Source organism: Rhinoraja longicauda, chromosome 23 (assembly GCF_053455715.1).
Source record: "Rhinoraja longicauda isolate Sanriku21f chromosome 23, sRhiLon1.1, whole genome shotgun sequence".
Classification (NCBI taxonomy): Eukaryota; Metazoa; Chordata; class Chondrichthyes; order Rajiformes; family Arhynchobatidae; genus Rhinoraja; species Rhinoraja longicauda.
This window is the reverse complement of record NC_135975.1, coordinates 34194597-34213413: the sequence shown is the minus strand read 5'-3', so window position 1 is coordinate 34213413 and position 18817 is coordinate 34194597. Positions and strand designations below refer to the sequence as shown.

Below are 18817 nucleotides of genomic sequence, written 5' to 3'. Positions count from 1 at the left end.
GACACATCTAATTACCCTCCTAACATGCTATGCTAGCCATTTCCCCATCCCGTTTCCCCTGTACGTGAGCTCGAATTTTAACACAGACGATAACTTAATCATCTAACTTATGATTTCCAAAATTTCTAACAACGCTCTCCTTTCTTGCTCCTTTTCCAGTGACTAGGTGTCTTTTCAGTAACAGAGAGAGCAGAGCAGAATCTCTGGTCTATCACACTTATGAGGTCACGTCATAGGTGATTGGAACAGAATTAGGCCATTCGGCCCATCAAGTCTGCTCCGCCATTCAATCTTGGCTGATCTATCTCTCCCTCCTAACCCCATTCTCCTGCCTTCTCCCCATAACCCCTGACACCCGTACTAATCAAGAATCTATCTATCTCTGCTTTAAAAATATCCATTGACTTGGGCCTCCACAGCTTAGTGTGGCAATTGGCAATTGTGCACAAAATGGACATATTAAAACAATCCACAATGTAATTTCTAAAGTTTGAGTTAATTTGATATTACCGGTTCCTTGTCCAAAGTATCATCAATTGCCAAAGGTTGTAAGGCAACTTTTGGACAACTGTCAGCTTGTCCTGTGAACTTTATCCAAATTCGTTCTTGGCATTCACTGCTAAAGGAGCACCTGTAAAAAATTGACACTTTTTGCAAATTGTGTTGAGTGGAATTATGTGAGAATGTTAATTTTAGCTTTAAATTCCAACCTTTTAATATACAGGAAAGCAGGCTTTGTTTTTAGGTCAAAACACTAAATATTATTGATAATAACATTTGCACGATGCAGAAAGCTGAATTATGTTGGATATTAATGAAGATTAATGCAAGGTTATTTTCTGAAAATGGCAGCAATGTGTCACCTCAGCAAAAACATTTTCTAGATGCTACCTTTTAGCTGCCTTGCTCAGCAGTGCAGGTCAACCAAAGTAGACAATGGTGATCTATCAGGAAACAAAACACTTAAACTAACGGCCTAGATATTAATATGTCGGAAGGAACTGCAGATGCTGGTTTACACCGAAGATAAATACAAAGTGCTGGAGTATCTCAGCGGGTCAGGCAGCATATCTGGAGAAAATGGATGGGTGATGTTTCGGGTCTGAAGATGGGTTCCGAATGGAAACGTTATCCATCCTTTTTCTCCAGAGATACTGCCTGGCCTGCCGAGATACTCCAGCAATTTGCACTTATCTTTGGCCTAGTTATTAAGGAGAACTGACAGCATCAAACTCATTGGGTCAGGATGATGGGACAGTGGCCTCTGGACCTCAACAGAAAATGCCCTGGTTTACAACTCTACATGTCCTTCATCCCAAGGCAATGACCCAAGACAGGGGTTGTTGAATCAAGAGCTGGATATTTCTGGTCACCACAATACTGGAGTGATGTGAATGGGTTGACAAAGGAGCAGAGATTTATCAGCATGTTGCCAGTACTAAAAAGTTGCACACACAAGGAACGATGAAATACGTTGAGACTGCTTGCTTTTGAACAGAGGAGCTAAGCGGTACTTATATAAAATTACAGAGAAATGAAGAAGCACCTGGTACCCTTACCAGCGAAGTCCAAAACCAGGGACATAGAAATTAATTTGTAGAAGGATTAGGAAGAAGATACAGAATAATTGTTTCCACTCGGAAGGCATTGGGTGAGAAACTCAATGTATAAGCGAGCGCTAAAGGTATAAATCTTAATCACTTGTATACTAGACGGGCGTGGACCCGTTTGGTCCAAACCTCCCCTGGGGCTGGGAGAGGGCGAGGGAGGAGAGGAAAGGGAAGCATTCATCCCAGCCCCGGAGCGGTGTCCAGCGACCCACTGTCCCGTTGGGTGCAAACCTCTCCTGCAGCGGCAGCTGGATGGTGACGGCCATTGCTTTGAGCGGGAAGAAGCCCCAGCGGACAACCAGCGCACTTTGAGCGCGGATGCGGTGGCCATCTTACGTAAGTATTAGATCAACGGGCTCCAACTGCGCAGGTGTGGACACGTTGGGTTCCCATTGTGACGTCGAACATGGAGGTATTACTGCGCAGACGCGGCTGACGGGCAGGGCAAGTGGAAAAGGGATTTGTTAAAGTTTAAAAAGTGATTTTTAAAGTTTAAAAAGTGACTAAATTTTAAAATATAACAACAATTTGAACCGCAGGCCAATGGTGAGTAAGGTGGGCCTAAAATTGCTGTGCTATCGTGTACCGTTTTGGCTGTATTTCGGGTACAAATATATTTAGAAACGAACAAATATACAAACATACAAGATGAGAGTTTTAGTAATGCATAGATTTATATCTGCGTTTAAAGACCATGATCTACCAGCCATGGCACCCAGTGTCGGTACGTGGCCTTTGGCTGGGGAGCACCACATTGACCAGCACTGACATGATGGGCTGAATGGCCTCCTCATAGAGTCACAGGTCCTTCAACCCAACTTGCCCACACCAACCAACATGTCCCATCTACACTAGTCCCACTAGTTTAGAGGGGTATGTTTGGCCCATACCCCTCTAAACCCGTCCTATCCGTGTACCTGTCTAAATGTTTCTTCTGTGTTATAAATTCTCCAAGTTCAATATTATCCCTAGGATCGAACAAATGCTCCGATACAGGAGGAGGGTTCAGAATAACAATTACATTAAGGGAAACATTTAATTGGGTCAATAATTTATTTCAAAAAATGGGAGCGGATGTCAGTTAATTGGCCCTCTGTAAATTGCCCCCTAGTTCCTAGTGTGTGTAAGATAGTGTGTATGGAGTGGGTGAGAAAGTGGGATTATTCCCTTCATCTATTTCTGTTCACTGTGGATGGGTCGATTGTAATCACGTGTTGTCATTCTGCTAGCTGGTTAGCACACAACAAAAACTTTTCACTGTACGCAATAAGAAACCAAACTCAACTCAAATGAGATGTGAGTACAAGTGGGAGGGGCCACTATAAAGCGTCTTGCATCAGGTTGGGTCCAAGATGTTCATGCCCTTAGTATTAGTAGTATAATATAGTATTATTTATGGTATTATAAAGACCAGGAGGACTAACATAAACTAAAGAAACAACCTTGACATTGTGCAAAAAAATACTCCTGCTCACAAACACTATCCTGATTTTGAGTACAAAACAGATTGACATCAGTGTGTAGGAAGGAACTGCAGATGCTGGTTTAAACCGAAGATAGACACAAAGAGCTGGAGTAACTCAGCGGGACAGACAACATCTCTGGAGAAAAGGAATAGGTGACGTTTCGAGTTCAGTCCGAAGAAGGGTCTCGCCCGAAACGTCACGTACTTTTTTCCTCCAGAGATGCTGTCTGATGCACTGAGTTCCTCCAGCTTTTTGTGTCTATCTTCAGATTGACATCAGTGCTTTACGACATAGATGTCCAGCAGTGTTGCTGCTACTCGGCTGCTTTGCACAAACAGACCTTTCATCATGCACACACCATCCACAGTACGGGTCCTGTGCTGACAAACAATCTTCACACGAACTGTACTGCGTACAATTTGCCACCTTCCGCCATCTCACCTGCAGAGCCAGGAGAAAAGAAATGGTTAGCAATCTCCTCACACACAAGTTCAGAAGGTCATAAGTGATAGGAACAGAATTAAGCCATTCGGCCCATCAAGTCTACTTCGCCATTCAACCATGGCTGATCTATCTTTCCCTTTCAGGATGATTCCCCATGGGACCTTGCTTTCTGCACCGTGTGTGTGTGTATTATATGAATGTATGTATATGTGTGCGTGTGTTTGGTGTCTGTGTGTGTATGTGTGCATGTGTGTGTATATGCATGTGTATATGTGTGTATGTGCATGTATTTCTGTGTGTGTTTGTGTGTAAGTGCGTGTGTCTGTGTGCGTGTGCGTGTGCGTGCATGTTCAATGGTCTTTTATTGTCACGTGTACATTTAAGGTACAGTGAGATTTAATTTGCCATACAGTCATTATAGAAAAAAAGCACCAAGACAGACAACTACATAAAAGTTAACATAAACATCCACCAAAGCAGCTTCCCCACATTCCTCACTGTCATGGAAGGCAATAAAGTCTTGGCGGCGCTGCCATAGCAGCTGCGGCTTACCTGCGGTCCATTTGTCTTTGTGTTTTTGTTGTTTTTTTGTCTTAATTGTAGTTGTGATGTCGTGTTTTTGTGTTTGTGTACTATGTGTGTATGTGGGGGGGAGGGGGGGACTGTAAAATTGTAAATATGTGTCCCTTCCGAACGGAGACCCGACCTTTGTTTTCTGGGCCGTGTCTCCGTTCCCGCTGCGGCCCAACCATCGGCCCAACTCCTGGAGCTGGCGGCCTCCAGGGCTCCGGTTCGCAGAGCCCGCGGACCGGACTAACCATCAGCGGAGCCGGCCGTCCTCAGAGGCTGCGGGAGCGGCTGCGACTCGCCTTAGGCTCGGGCCACGTGGATGCCGACATCGGGAGCTCCGGCAGCGGCAGCGTGTTCGCCCGCCCCGGATCGTGGGGCTTGGGTCGCGGACATTTCACCGTCCGGCGCGGCCTAAAATATGTCGCTGGATTTTTCTCTGCTGGGCGGGGGCTTCAATGTCGGGAGCCACGACCGCCCCGACGTGCAGCAACAGCGGCAGCAGCAGCGTGTTCGCCCGCCCCGGATCGGACTTATCATCGGCGGAGCCGGCCGTCCTCGGAGGCTGCGGGAGCGGCTGCGACTCGCCTTAGGCTCGGGCCGCTGCGGACCATCCGGCGCGGCCTGCAACCACAACAACCTGACTGCGGGAGAGGACAGCAGGAGAATGGAAAGACATTGTGGCCTTCCATCACAGTGAGGAGAGGACTGGAGGAGACTCACTGTGATGGATGTTTCTTTGATGGATGTTTCTTTTTTGTGTGTTTTTGGGGTTGTGTAATTTTAATGCCTATTTAGTGCTTTTGTTGTTGGACTGTGGGTGACTGAATTTCGTCCAATATTGGATGACAAATAAAGCTATCTTGAATCTTGAATCTTGAATCTTGAATCTTCCTTCTTCTCCCGAGGTCGGGGCAGTCGAACCATCCATAGCCGTCGATCAAAGCTCCCGCGTAGGGGCGGTCGAAGCTCCTGCAGTTGGAGCTCCCAAAGTCGGTCCCGAACCAAGGTACCGCGAGCTCCACGACGTTAAGTCCGCAGCGCGGAAAGGAATACGATACAGAAAAAAAATCACATCTCCATCGAGGAAAGAGATTTAAAAAGGTTTCCCCCAACCCCCCTCCCCCACATAATACAAAGCTGAAGATACACTAAACCATACATTTAACATACAAAAAACACCAAAGAAAGAAAAGACCGAGACAGACTGCTGGTGAGGCTGCCATTGTACGGCGCAATGTGTGTGTGTGTGTGTGTGCACATGCATGCATGTGTGTGTGTGTGCGTGTGCACATGCATGCATGTGTGTGCGCGTGTGTAGGTGTGCATGCGTATGAGAGTGTGAGTGTGTGTGTGCGTCTGCGTGCATGCGTAATGAATGCCCACAATTAGGCGGCACAGTTGCGCAGGTGTAGAGTGTGTGTGTGTGTGTGTGCACATGCATGCATGTGTGTGTGTGTGTGCGTGTGCACATGCATGCATGTGTGTGCGCGTGTGTAGGTGTGCATGCGTATGAGAGTGTGAGTGTGTGTGTGCGTCTGCGTGCATGCGTAATGAATGCCCACAATTAGGCGGCACAGTTGCGCAGGTGTAGAGTTGCTGCCTTACAGCGAATGCAGCGCCGGAGACTCAGGTTCGATCCTGACTACAGGCGCCGTCTGTACGGAATTTGTACGTTCTCCCCGTGACCTGCGTGGGTTTTCTCCGAGATCTTCGGTTTCCTCCCACACTCCAAAGACGTACAGGTATGTAGGTTAATTGACTGGGTAAATATAAAAATCGTCCCTAGTGTGTGTAGGATAGTGTTAATGTGCGGGGATCGCTGGGCGGCGCGGCCTCGATGGGCCGAAGGGCCCGTTTTCGCGCTGTATCTCTAAATCTAAAAAAACATATAAATTAAGGATAAAGAGACAACAGTTTTCACCCAAAGCCTTTCAACAGATGAGCAGGGTACATAACACATGCTAATAATGTTTACAAATGTGAGCTAAAACTAAACTGCTGCCTGTACTCAATGTCAATATTCAGAAGACTGCAGAGAAACCTCAGTCTAGTCGTATCACACACCATCAAGCTTGCACATTGATTTAATAAAAACTGAAAATGCTGCAATTATTCAGTAGATTGGGCAGCATCTGTGGATTGAGAAACAAAGTCAACGTTTAAGATCATTGTCTGATACGACAAGCACTTCCAGCATTTTCTGTTTTTATTTTAGGTTTCTAAAAGGTTTTAGGGGCGGCACGGTGGCACAGCGGCAGAGTTGCTGCCTTACAGCACTTGCAGCGCCAGAGACCCGGGCTCCATCCCGACTACGGGTGCTGTCTTACGGAGTTTGTACGTTCTCCTCGTGACCGCGTGGGTTTTCTCTCCGAGATCTTCGGTTTCCTCCCACACTCCAAAGACGTACAGATATGTAGGTTAATTGGCTTGGTGTAAGTGTAAACTGTCCCTAGTGTGTGTAGGATAGTGTTAGTGTGCGGGGACCGCTGGTCTGCGCGGACTCGGTGGGCCGAAGAGCCTGTTTCTGCGCTTTATCTCTCAACTAAACTAAACTAATCATTTCAATTGCAAGCTTCAAAATGGGATAATCGGAGCTGGTTTTAAATCAACACACGTGGCTGATAATCCAGCTTTGAATATTGTACAGTACAAATACACCAATCAGCCAAAACATTATGACCTGATGAGCCAAAACATCATAACCACCTGCCTAATAATATGCTGTTGGTCCTCCGTGTGCAGCCCCATACGCAGCAGGGTGCGATGCACTTTGTATTGTGACACATTCTTCCCGTGACCACCATTAAAATTTTCTGTGACTTGTGCCACAGTCGACCATCTGTCGGTTCAGACCAGACGGGATAGCCTTCGTTGCCCTCGCGCATTGATGAGCCTTGGGCGCCCAACACCCTGTCGCCGGTTTGTGGTTTGTCCCTCCTTGGACCACTGTCGGTAGGTACTCACCACTGCTGACCGGGAGCACCCCACAAGCCTTGCCCTTTCAGAGATGCTCTGACCCAGTCATCTGGCCATAACAATTTGGCCCTTGTCAAAGTCACTCCGGTATTTTACTCCTGCCCATTTCTCCTGCATCCAACACATCAACTTCAAGAACCGACTGTTCACTTGCTGCCTAATATATCCCACCCCTTGACAGTTGCCATTGTAACAAGATAATCAATGATATACACTTCGCCTGTCAGTGGTCATAATGTTTTGGCTGATCGGTGTAAATGAGAGATGGTGAGAGCATTGTAGTGTCCAGTACATATAAATGAGAGATGGAGAGAGTTTGGTCGTGAGCATGGATTTTACCATCACATTATTTCCAAGAAATTACTGTCTGGTTATTTTTAGGAAGTAATCTTGATGAAAGATGGAAAATATGTTGTGTTCGCAGAATGTTCTTTGACAGCTAGTCCAAGACTGATAAAAACAGATATAAAAAAATTCTAAAGATGAATGAAGAAGAATCTGAAGAAGGGTCTCGACCCGAAACGTCACCCATTCCTTCTCTCCAGAGATGCTGTCCGACCCTGCTGAGTTTCTCCAGGCTTTTGTGTCTATCTTCCGTTTAAACCAGCATCTGCAGTTCCTTCCTATACAATCTGTTCCATCAATTTGTAAACGTAGACTGAAGATGTTAACAGGGCAAATCAGTAAGTGGTTAGAAGTGGTAAAGGAGTAGTTAGAATATACTGAATGTGGGCTCAATGCTGCTGTTGCTGAAGAGATGAAATGAGTCTGTAATGGAATGATAGAATGAAAGCAAAAGGGTTTGGTAATGTTACCAGAAAACAGTGGATGAATTTCTTGTGTCCTGGTGTCGAGACAACAACCTTTCTATCAATGTCAGCAAGACAATGGAGATGGTGATGGGCTTCAGGAAGTGAAGCGGTACACATACCCCAGTTTGAATTGACGGCGCCGAAGTAGAGATGGTTGAAAACGACAAATTCCTAGGAGTTAATATCACCAACAACTTCTCCTGGACCACCCATCTTAAAGCAATGACCAAGGAAGCACGCCAATGCCGCCACTTCCTTAGAAGGCTGAGGAAGTTCGGCACGTCCCCCACAACTCTCCCCTATTTGTACAAACGACCGGCAGAAGGCAAAGAGTGGGAATAAGGAGAGTCTTTTCTGGTTGGCTTCCAGTGACTGGCGGTGTTAGGCAGGGGTCATTGTCCGGTCCACTGCTTTCACGTTATATATTAATCATCTGGATGATGGAATTGATGGCTTCGTGGCCACGTTTGTGGATAACATGAAGATGGGTGGAGGGGCAGGTACAGTGCATTCAGAAAGTATTCACACCCCTTCACATTTTCCACATTTTGCTACGTTACAGCCTTATTTTAAAATGGATTCAATTCTTTTTTTTTTAAATCATCAATCTACACAAAATACCTTATAATAAACAGGCAAAAACAGGTGTTTAGAAATTTTTGCAAACTAATTAAAAAGAAATAACTGAAATATCACATTTACATAAGTATTCAGACCCTTTACTCAGTACTTTGTTGAGGCACCTTTGGCAGCGATTACAGCCTCAAGTCTTCTTGGGTATGACGCTACAAGCTTGGCACACCTGTATTTGGGTAATTTCTCCCATTCTTCTCTGCAGATCCTCTCAAGCTCTGTCAGGTTGGATGGGGAGCGTCGATGCACAGCTATTTTCAGGTCCCTCCAGAGATGTTTGATCGGGTTCAAGTCCAGGCTCTGGCTGGGCCACTCAAGGACATTCACAGACTTGTCACAAAGCCACTCCTGTATTGTCTTGGCTGTGTGCTTAGGGTCATTGTCCTGTTGGAAGGTGAACCTCCGCCCCAGTCTGAGGTCCAGAACGTTCTGGAGCAGGTTTCCATCAAGGATCTCTCTGTGCTTTGCTCCGTTCATCTTTCCCTCGATCCTGACTAGTCTCCCAGTTCCTGCCACTGAAAAACATCCCCACAGCATGATGCTGCCACCACCATGCTTCACCGTAGGTATAGTATTGGCCAGGCGATGAACGGTGCCACTTGCCATTCAGGCCAAAGTGTTCAATCTTGGTTTCATCAGACCAGAGAGTCTTGTTTCTCATGGTCTGAGAGTCCTTTAGGTGCCTTTTGGCAAACTCCAAGCGGGCTGTCATGTGCCTTTTACTGAGGAGTGGCTTCCGAGTGGCCACTCTACCATAAAGGACTGATTGGTGGAGTGCTGCAGATATAGTTTTCCTTCTGGAAGGTTCTCCCATCTTCACAGAGGAACTCTGGAGCTCTGTCAGAGTGACCATCAGGTTCTTGGTCACCTCCCTGACCAAGGCCCTTCTCCCCCGATTGCTCAGTTTGGCCGGGCGGCCAGTTCTATGAAGTGGTTCCAAAGTTCTTCCATTTAAGAATGACGGAGGCCACTGTGCTCTTCGGGACCTGCAATGCTGCAGAAATTGTTTTATACCCTTCCCCAGATCTGTGTCTCGACACAATCCTGTCTTGGAGGTGTACAAACAATTCATTCGGCTTCATGGCTTGGTTTTTGCTCTGACATGCACTGTCAACTGTGGGACCTTATATAGACAGGTGTGTGCCTTTCCAAATCACGTCCAATCAATTTAATTTACCATTGATGGACTCTAATCATGGACTCTAATCAAGTTGTAGAAACATCTCAAGGATAATCAATGGCAACAGGATGAACCTGAGCTCAATTTTGTGTGGGTCTGAATTCTTATGTAAATGTTATATTTCAGTTATGTCTTTTTAATTGCTTTGCAAAAATTGCTAAACACCTGTTTTCACTTTTTTATTATGGGGTATTGTGTGTAGATTGACGATTAAAAAAATGAATTCAATCCATTTTAAAATAAGGCTGGAACGTAGCAAAATGTGGAAAAAGTGAAGGGGTCTGAATACTTTCTGAATGCACTGTTGAGGAAGCAAGTGTTGAGGAAGCAAGGAGTTTACAGAGGACTTGGACAAGTTGGGAGAGTGGGCAGAGAAGTGGCAGATGGAATGCAGCAGAGCAATGTCATGCACAGAGCTAGAGGAGGCAAGAGAATGGGGTCAGCAATAAAAACACCAACAACTGCAAAATAGCAGAATGGTGCAATATTGTAAATGCAACATCTGAGCAGTGCAAAAAAATAATGAAGTACATTCATAGAATAACCAAATGAAACTGTCCTTCAGTCTAGACGTCTGAGCTTTCAAGTTCCTGTCTCCTAAGCCTCTCCCATCAGGCAAGAGGTACAGAAGTGCGAAAACGCACACCTCCAGATTCAGGCACAGTTTTGTCCCAGCTGTTATCAAGCAACTGAACCATCATACCACAACCAGAGGGCAATGTTGAACTACTATCTACCTCTTTGGACTATCCTTGACCGGACTTTGCTGGCTTTACCTTGCATTAAACATTATTCCCTTGTTATGTATCTATACATTGTAAATGGATTGATTGTAATCATGTATTGTCTTCCTGCTGACTGGTTAGCACACAACACAAAGCTTTTCACTGTACCTCGGTGCATGTGACAATAAACTGAACCGAACTAAACTGAACTGATAAACTAAACAGAACTAACCAAGATGGTGGGAGAGCAAAAAGGGGCTGGTCAGTGTGACAGGCATCCTTGACGATACGTCCAGCCTTCTAGATGCAATGCATCGTGAAGCTGCTCGAGATGGAAGGGAGTGACGAGCCTGCGATGGACTGGGCTGCATTCACCACTCTCTGCAGGATCAGGCAGTCAAGAGCAGAGCAGCTGCCACACAGACTGAGATGCACCCGACCAAAGTATGTGCTGTAGCACGTGTGTTGAAGGCCGAGGGAATCCTCAAGTACTTTGGGCAGTCATGGTGGCGCAGCGGTAGAGTTGCTGCCTTACAGCGAATGCAGCGCCGGAGACCCAGGTTCGATCCTGACTACGGGTGCTGCTTGTACGGAGTTTGTAGGTTTTCCCCGTGACCTGCCTGAGTTTTCTCCGAGACCTTCGGTTTCCTCCCACACACCAAAGACATGCAGGTTTGTACATTAATTGGCTTAGTAAATGTAAAAATTGTTCCTTGTGTGTTTAGGATATTGTTAATGTGCGGGGATCGCTGGTCAGCACGTACCCGGTGGGCCGAAAGGGCCTGTTTCCACGCTGTATCTCTAAACTAAACTAAATTACTTGCAGAATCTTCTCAAACACCTGTACGCTGATGTGTTTTCGTGATCACCACATGGCGTCACGTTGGCACAGCGGTAGAGTTGCTGCCTTACCGCGCCAGAGACCCGGGTTCCATCCTAACTAAGGGTGCTTGTCTGCATGGAGTTTGTACGTTCTCCCCGTGGGTTTTCTCCAGGATCTCCGGTTTCCTCCCACACTCCAGAGACGTGCAGGTTTGTAGATTAATTGGCTTCAGTACAATTGTAAAATGTCCCTGGTGTGTGTAGGATAGTGTTAGTGCACGAGAATCACTGGTCGGTGTGGGCTCGGTGGGCCGAAGGGCCTTATTTCTTTGCAGAAACAGGCCCTTCGGCCCAGAGTCCACACTGACCAGCGATTCCCGCACATTAACACCACCCTGCATGCACTAGGGACAATTTTACATTTTATACCAAGCCAATTAACCTAAAAACCTGTACGTCATTGGAGCGTGGGAGTAAACCGGAGATCCTGGAGAAAACCCACGAGGTCACAGTGAGAACGTACAAACTCCATACGGACAGCACTCGTAGTCAGGATCGAACCCGGGTCTCTTGCGCTGTGAGGCAGCAACTCTACCGCTACGCCACCATGTCGCCTGTGGCTACTTGAAGCTATTTTTAATTATTACTAGACCAAGTGGATCCGTTGGACCCAAACCTCACCTGCATTGGTGCAACACCCTCTCCTCCCCCCTCCCCTCCTCCCCCCTCCCTTTCCCTCCACCTCCCTCCCCCCTCTCAAACCCCCCTTATCCTTCATCCTCCTCCCCTCCCTCCACCCCCCTCCCTAGGAGATAGATTTAACCTTTAAAATGTGATTAACTTTAAAAATATAACACTGATTGCAATGAAACTTCTTCCATTAGCACCAAAGTAACGACGGTGAGTTAAGTGGGCCTAAAACTGTCGCGCTATCGTGTATCGCTGGCTGTAGTTCAGGAACAAACAAACAAACGAGTTTTAGTATATAGATAGATTTATCTGTATTGCTAGATTTCTTAGCTTCTGCACTACATTTAGTAACTTCCCTTATGCCTCAAGCCAGGATTGACCACTCAGATGGGATTTACTTTGCCATCTGTCCTCCTTCATGTATTCCTTTCTATTTCTCCCATCGTTTGTGCTGTTGGCCACATTTCCTACCAACCCCTCCACCCTATATTTCCTCTGCATCTCACCAAATACATGCTGGAGAGTACATCAACGGCAAACTAATCTTCGTAAATGCGCACAAAGCATGTTCTTGGCAATGATGTCATTGCCAGTTGCTCACGACACGTCTCTGTTTTAAAATACTCCAGATCGAAACCAGAATTAGCTTTTGAAATGCAGCTACATCCTCAATATGAAGCACACTTCTCAGGGACAAGGGGAAGTGCCTCTGGATTCGGTGGCTTCTAAATTTCTTTTTAAAATGGCGGAGCAAAATCTTGCAGGATTGTCATCCTGCAGCAAGGGCCATAGTACGGAACTCCTCAGAGATTTGCACTTCACTGTTCTTCTTATTGACCTTTGCTTCCACTCGTGAGAGAGGTCATAGCCTCAGAATTAAAGGTCATTAGGAATAGGAGTAGAATTAGGCCATTCGGCCCATCGTCCACTGCCATTCAATCATGGCTGATCTACCTCTCCCTCCTAACCCCACTCTCCTGACGACTCCCCATAACCTCTGACATCTGTACTGATCAAGAAAGGACGTCCATTGAGGAGGATGAGGAGGAATTTCTTTTGTCAGAGGGTGGTGAAGCTGTGGAATCCTTTGCCACAGAAGGTGGAGGCGATGGACATTTTTAAGACAAAGATAAATAGATTTCATAGCTGTCTGTGGCAATGAATTCCACAGGTTCACCATCCCCTGACTAAAGAAATTCCTCCTCATCTCCTATAGCAAGCAGTAGATCAAAGGGCCATCCAGCAACCACCTTCAGGCCAACTGCAGATAGTTATAAGCATCAGCTTTGCCATAATGTCACATGCCAGGAATGAAAGACATTAATCACAAGATAGAAGTGTGAAGGACCATGAAAAAAAATCAGCTTACCGTCCTCTCAGTTAACAGGTAGAAGTAATGTGGATCTATTTTATCAAACATTATGCTGTGCTTAATTGGAGATTCATCGTGTAGTTCAATCAGAACACTCGGACGAAGTACTTTCATGTTTTTATCCAGAACCAGCTGCAATAAAAGTCATGCAGTTAATAATCTCACAAATAGTATGATACATTGTTTCCCCAGTCTGAGGCAGAATCTGTCCTTAACTAACATCAGCTAAAACTGCCACTCCCCATACGAGCGGCGATCTCAGAGAAAACCTACGTAGGTCACGGGGAGAACGTACAAACTCCATACAGACAGCACCCGTGGTCAGGATCGACCCAGGGTCTCTGGCGCTGTAAGGCAGCAGCTCTACTGCTGCGCCACCGTGCCACCCTCTGCTGCTGCCAGCATAGATTGCAGCTGCGAGCTCCAAGGCAATGGCAGAGGTCTGGCAGTCACAGACAGACTAGGGTCCATGGTACCATGTGCTCACAGTAACAGCACTTAAAGGGCCACTCACAACAGGAGGTTTCCGCAAGTTACTGCAGACCCATGAGCGAGCACGGTGGCGCAGCGGTAGAGTTGCTGCCTTACAGCGAATGCAGCGCCGGAGACCCGGGTTCAATCCCGACTACGGGTGCTGTCTGTACAGAGTTTGTACGTTCTCCACGTGACCTGCATGGGTTTTCTCTGAGATCTTCGGTTTCCTCCCACACTCCAAAGTCATACAGGTTTGTAGGTTAATTGGCTTGGTAAATGTAAACATTGTCCCTAGTGGGTGTGGGATTGATTGGGTGTCAGCACGGATTCACATGCTTGCATCACATGGACGCTACTGTTGATCCCCACTTAAAAACGGGCACTTGGCAAGTACTTTTCTAGAGTATAAAGCCAAGACAAACTCTTAACTGCCTGTACAAGATCCATATCCTTCCATGTCACCCCTTTTATCTAGCAAGGCAACTCACCTCACGGTCTACACAGAAACATAGGAAATAGGTGCAGGAGGAGGCCAATTGTTTTTCTCACCTCAGTTTTAAATGGTCTCCCCTTTATTCTTAGACTGTGGCCCCTGGTTCTGGACTCCCCAACATTGGGAACATTTTTCCTGCATTTAGCCTGTCCAGTCCTTTTATAATTTTATACGTTTCTGTAAGATCCCTTCTCATCCTTTTAAACTCCAGTGAATACAAGCCCAGTCTTTCCTCACATGACAGTCCCGCCATCCAACTTTGTTGGCTGTGGTTTCCCTGGCCTGACCACACTGGACTATGTTAACGCTGGTGCTTTGTTCCTCTCCAGGAGTGATGCAGTGCATTGTGGACCATTGCACTGAGGGGGCTGTGGTGGGAGTGTTGCCGGGGCAACGCAGTCCCCCACAGCACAGCACTCGACAGGAAGGCTTGATGGGGAAGTGAAGGCCTACATGCACTCTGGTGCCCGCCTCCCAACAGCTGGCCCCACTGACATGGCAAGGTGGCACATGACTTTCCATGGCAAGGTGGCACCTCGCAGTTGCCACCAGCAACAACAAGGCTTCAGATAGTGGAAACTAACGTCCCATACACAGGCCTGAAGAAGGGTGTCGACCCAAAACGTCACCCATTCCTTCTCTCCGGAGATGCTGCCTGTCCTGCTGAGTTACTCCAGCATTTTGTGTCTATCTTCAGTTTAACCCTGCATCTGCAGTTCTTTCCTACACATCCCATACACGATTATATGAATGAGAATCATTGTCATAGAGTCATAGAGTGATACAATGTGGAAACAGGCCCTTCAGCCCAACTTGCCCACACCGGCCAACATGTCCCATCTACACAAGTCCCACCTGCCTGCGTTTGGCCCATATCCCTCTAAACGTGTCCTATTCATGTACCTGTCTAACTGTTTCTTAAATGTTGCGATAGTCCCTGCCTCAACTACCTCCTCCAGCAGCTCGTTCCACACACCCACCACCCTTTGTAAGAGAAGATTACCCCTCAGGTTCCTATTAAATCTTTCCCCCCTCATCTTAAAGCTATGTCCTCTGTTGAAGTAAGAGTAAAAACAAAACCAGAAACTTACCTTAACTTCACCCATCATTTGAAAAGTTTAGTTTAGTTGAGAGATACAGCGCAGAAACAGGTCCTTCGGCCGTTCAAGTCCACACTGACCAGCGATCCCCGCACACTAACACTATCCTACACACACTAGAGACAATTGTTTTTACATTTATACCAAGTCAATTAACCTACAAACCTGTACGTCTTTGGAGTGCGGGAGGAGACCGAAGATCCTGAAGAAAACCCACGCAGGTCACGGGGAGAACGTACAAACTCTGTACAGACAGCACCCCTAGTTGGGATCGAACCCGGGTGTCCGGCGCTGTAAGCGTTGTAAGGCAGTAACTTTACCGCCGTGCCACCGTGCAGCACACTCTCTCTCCGTCCTTCCCCCACCCTAGTTCTCGGTGGGCCGAAGGGCCCGTTTCCACGCTGTATCTCTAACCTAAACTAAAGTGAGATGCTGCCTGACGTGCTGCGCCTATCGTGGGAGGGCGGGGGTTGGGTGAGTGCAGGACACATGCACACCCAGGCATCTGAACTCCAGTGCGTGCTGTGCTTCTGTGGTAGAGTGGCCGCCTGCTTCCTTGTACAAACACCAGCACAATCCACACTTTATTTTACCCTGTCTTTTCGATATTCCAAGCAACGTACTGACATTTGGAGGAGGTGGCAATATGTATCCTCCGAGCTGCAGCAAATGATCGGAGATGGGTAGGACAGGTTTGGCGGGACATGGAACAAACTCGGGCAGGTGGGACTAGTGTAGCTGGAACATGTTTGCCAGTGTGGGCTGAAGGGCCTGTTTCCACGCTGCATCACTCTGTGTTAACGTGCTGGGCTTGGCTGCATGGTAAATCACAAGCTGCACAGGCCTGGTGGGCTGTACATCTGAAGACAACTTATTTCTATGTTTCCGGAGGATGTCTGCTCAAAGATAGATTACTTTTGGAAATGGAAGGGTGAGCTACTGGGTAAAGCGTGTGTTTTCCGAGAATGTGTTAGTACAGCGGTCCACTTTGGTGCAAGTGTTAAAGATAGTTGGGCGGAAAATCACAAAGTGGATCGCACAGCGGAAGGACTGGTTGAACACTAACTCTCTGGAGCGGTTAGTTTAAGCCTTTCGGCTCAGTGACACCCTCCAGTGTGAAAACCTATTGACTTGGTGCCGACACTGAGGTCTCGAGGTCCTTCCTCAGTGTGATGCCCAGAACTTACTGTTCCTGTAACAGATGGTTCTGCCTGACTCTCTCGTTTGCACATTCAATTGCCCTGTTTGTAAAACCACCGACCAGCATCTGCAGTTCCTCCCTACACGCTTTGCAAAATCTCCTCAAGGTACCTTTACGTTGAAGAAGTTCTCCTCCTCTCTCCGACGAGTCTGGCAACACCCTCTCTTGCTGCGCCCCCTCTGTGATTCCTCCTGCTCTCCTTAGTCCTATCTATATCTCTCATTCCCCTTTCCCCTGACTCTCAGTCTGAAGAAGGGTCTCGACCTAAAACGTCACCCATTCCTTCTCTCCAGAGATGCTGCCCGTCCCGCTGAGTTACTCTGGCTTTCTGTGTCTGTCTTCAGTTTAAACCAGCCTCTGCAGTTCCTTCCTACACATCAGATGACCATGTCAGCTACAGGGATGTGGGAATCAACAGCCCAGCTCTCTCTGCTCAGACCAAACTGCGTCCCTTCACATTCATTTTGTAATTAGTTGCCCTTGCCACGTCTCAAGTTTAGTTTCATTTAGTTTAGGGATACAGCAGGGGAACAGGTCCTGTGGCCCACCGAGACCGCGCTGACCAGCGATCCCCGCACACGAGCACTATCCTACACACACTAAGGACAGTTTACAATTTTTACCAAAGCCAATTAACCTGCAAACCTTTACGTCTTTGGAATGTGGGAGGAAACCGGAGCACCCGGAGAAAACCCACGCAGATCACTGGGAGGAGGTATAATCTCCGTTCAGACAGCACCCATAGTCAGGATGGAACCTGGGTCTCCGGCGCTGTGAGGCAGCAACTCTGCCGCTGCGCCATCGTGCTGCCATCCTTTTATTGCTCTGCTACCTCTTAAAAAATGATGCATTCACCTCATCGCTGTTTACCAAATTTCTGAGTTTTTGTATCTGCAGGCTTTAAAATGTGTGATAGCTACATCCATCCAGGTCACTTATTTCTGATGAGCAATTGCCACTGTGAACCCCGGGTGGACTGCATTACATAATCCTCCCCACTACATCATAAGATCTTCAGGCCATAAATGATAGGAGCAGAATTAGGCCATCAAGTCTACTCCACCATTTAATCATGGCTGATCTATCTCTCCCTCCTAACCCCATTCTCCTGCCTTCTCCCCATAACCCCTGACACCCGTACTAATCAAGAATCTATCTATCTCTGCTGTAAATATATCCACTGACTTGGCCTCCATAGCCACAGATTCACCACACACTGACTCAGGAAATTCCTCCTCATCTCCTTTCTGAAAGAATGTCCTTTAATTCTGAGGCCGTGACCTCTCGTCCTAGACTCTCCCACTAGTGGAAACATCCTCTCCAGATCCACTCGATCCAGGCCTTTCACCATTCTGTACGTTTCAATGAGGTCCGCCCTCATTTTTCTAAACTGCAGCGAGCACAGGCCCAGTGCCGACAAACGCTCATCATGTGTGAACCTATTAGTTCCTGGGATCATTCTTGTAAACATCACTCTGTAACCCCCACTCCATGGCCCATGAACCAGCAATTATTGCCCAGCATGACTAATAATAGACAGAGGCAGAATCCATATAGAAGATTTATTCACAAAATGCTGGAGTAACTCAGCAGGTCAGGCAGCATCTCGGGAGAGAAGGAATGGGTGACGTTTCGGGTCGAGACCCTTCTTCAGACTGATGTCAGGGGGGCGGGACAAAGGAAGGACATAGGTGGAGACAGGAAGACAGAGGGAGATCTGGGAAGGAGGAGGGGAAGGGAGGGACAGAGGAACAATTAAAGTTGAGAAGTCAATGTTCATACCACTGGGCTGCAAACTGCCCAGGCGAAATATGAGGTGCTGTTCCTCCAATTTCCGGTGGGCCTCACTATGGCACTGGAGGAGGCCCATGACAGAAAGGTCAGACTGGGAATGGGAGGGGGAGTTGAAATGCTCGGCCACTGGGAGATCAGTTTGGTTAATGCGGACCGAGCGCAGGTGTTCAGCGAAGCGATCGCCGAGCCTGCGCTTGGTTTCGCCGATGTAAATAAGTTGACATCTAGAGCAGCGGATGCAATAGATGAGGTTGGAGGAGGTGCAGGTGAACCTTTGTCTCACCTGGAAAGACTTTTTGGGTCCTTGGATGGAGTTGAGGGGGGAGGTAAAGGGACAGGTGTTGCATCTCGTGCGGTTGCAGGGGAAAGTGCCCGGGGTTGGGGTGGTTTTGGTAGGAAGGGACGAGTGGACCAGGGAGTTACTGAGGGAACGGTCTCTGCGGAACGCAGAAAGG

At 47.3% G+C, this 18817-nt stretch overlaps 1 protein-coding gene across 4 annotated transcripts in view; it reads right to left on the bottom strand.

The window, feature by feature from the left end:
* The window catches only part of plxnc1 (plexin C1), a 130425-nt gene that overhangs the window by 80962 nt on the left and 30646 nt on the right, over positions 1-18817 (bottom strand). For all 4 annotated transcript variants that reach the window (XM_078420034.1, XM_078420035.1, XM_078420036.1 and 1 more), the window contains exons 3-5: positions 13298-13432; positions 3417-3517; positions 511-631 (exon numbers count right to left, since the gene is read on the bottom strand). In XM_078420034.1, coding sequence (XP_078276160.1) covers positions 511-631; positions 3417-3517; positions 13298-13432 — 357 coding nt within the window. The remainder of the gene's footprint in view (positions 1-510; positions 632-3416; positions 3518-13297; positions 13433-18817) is intronic.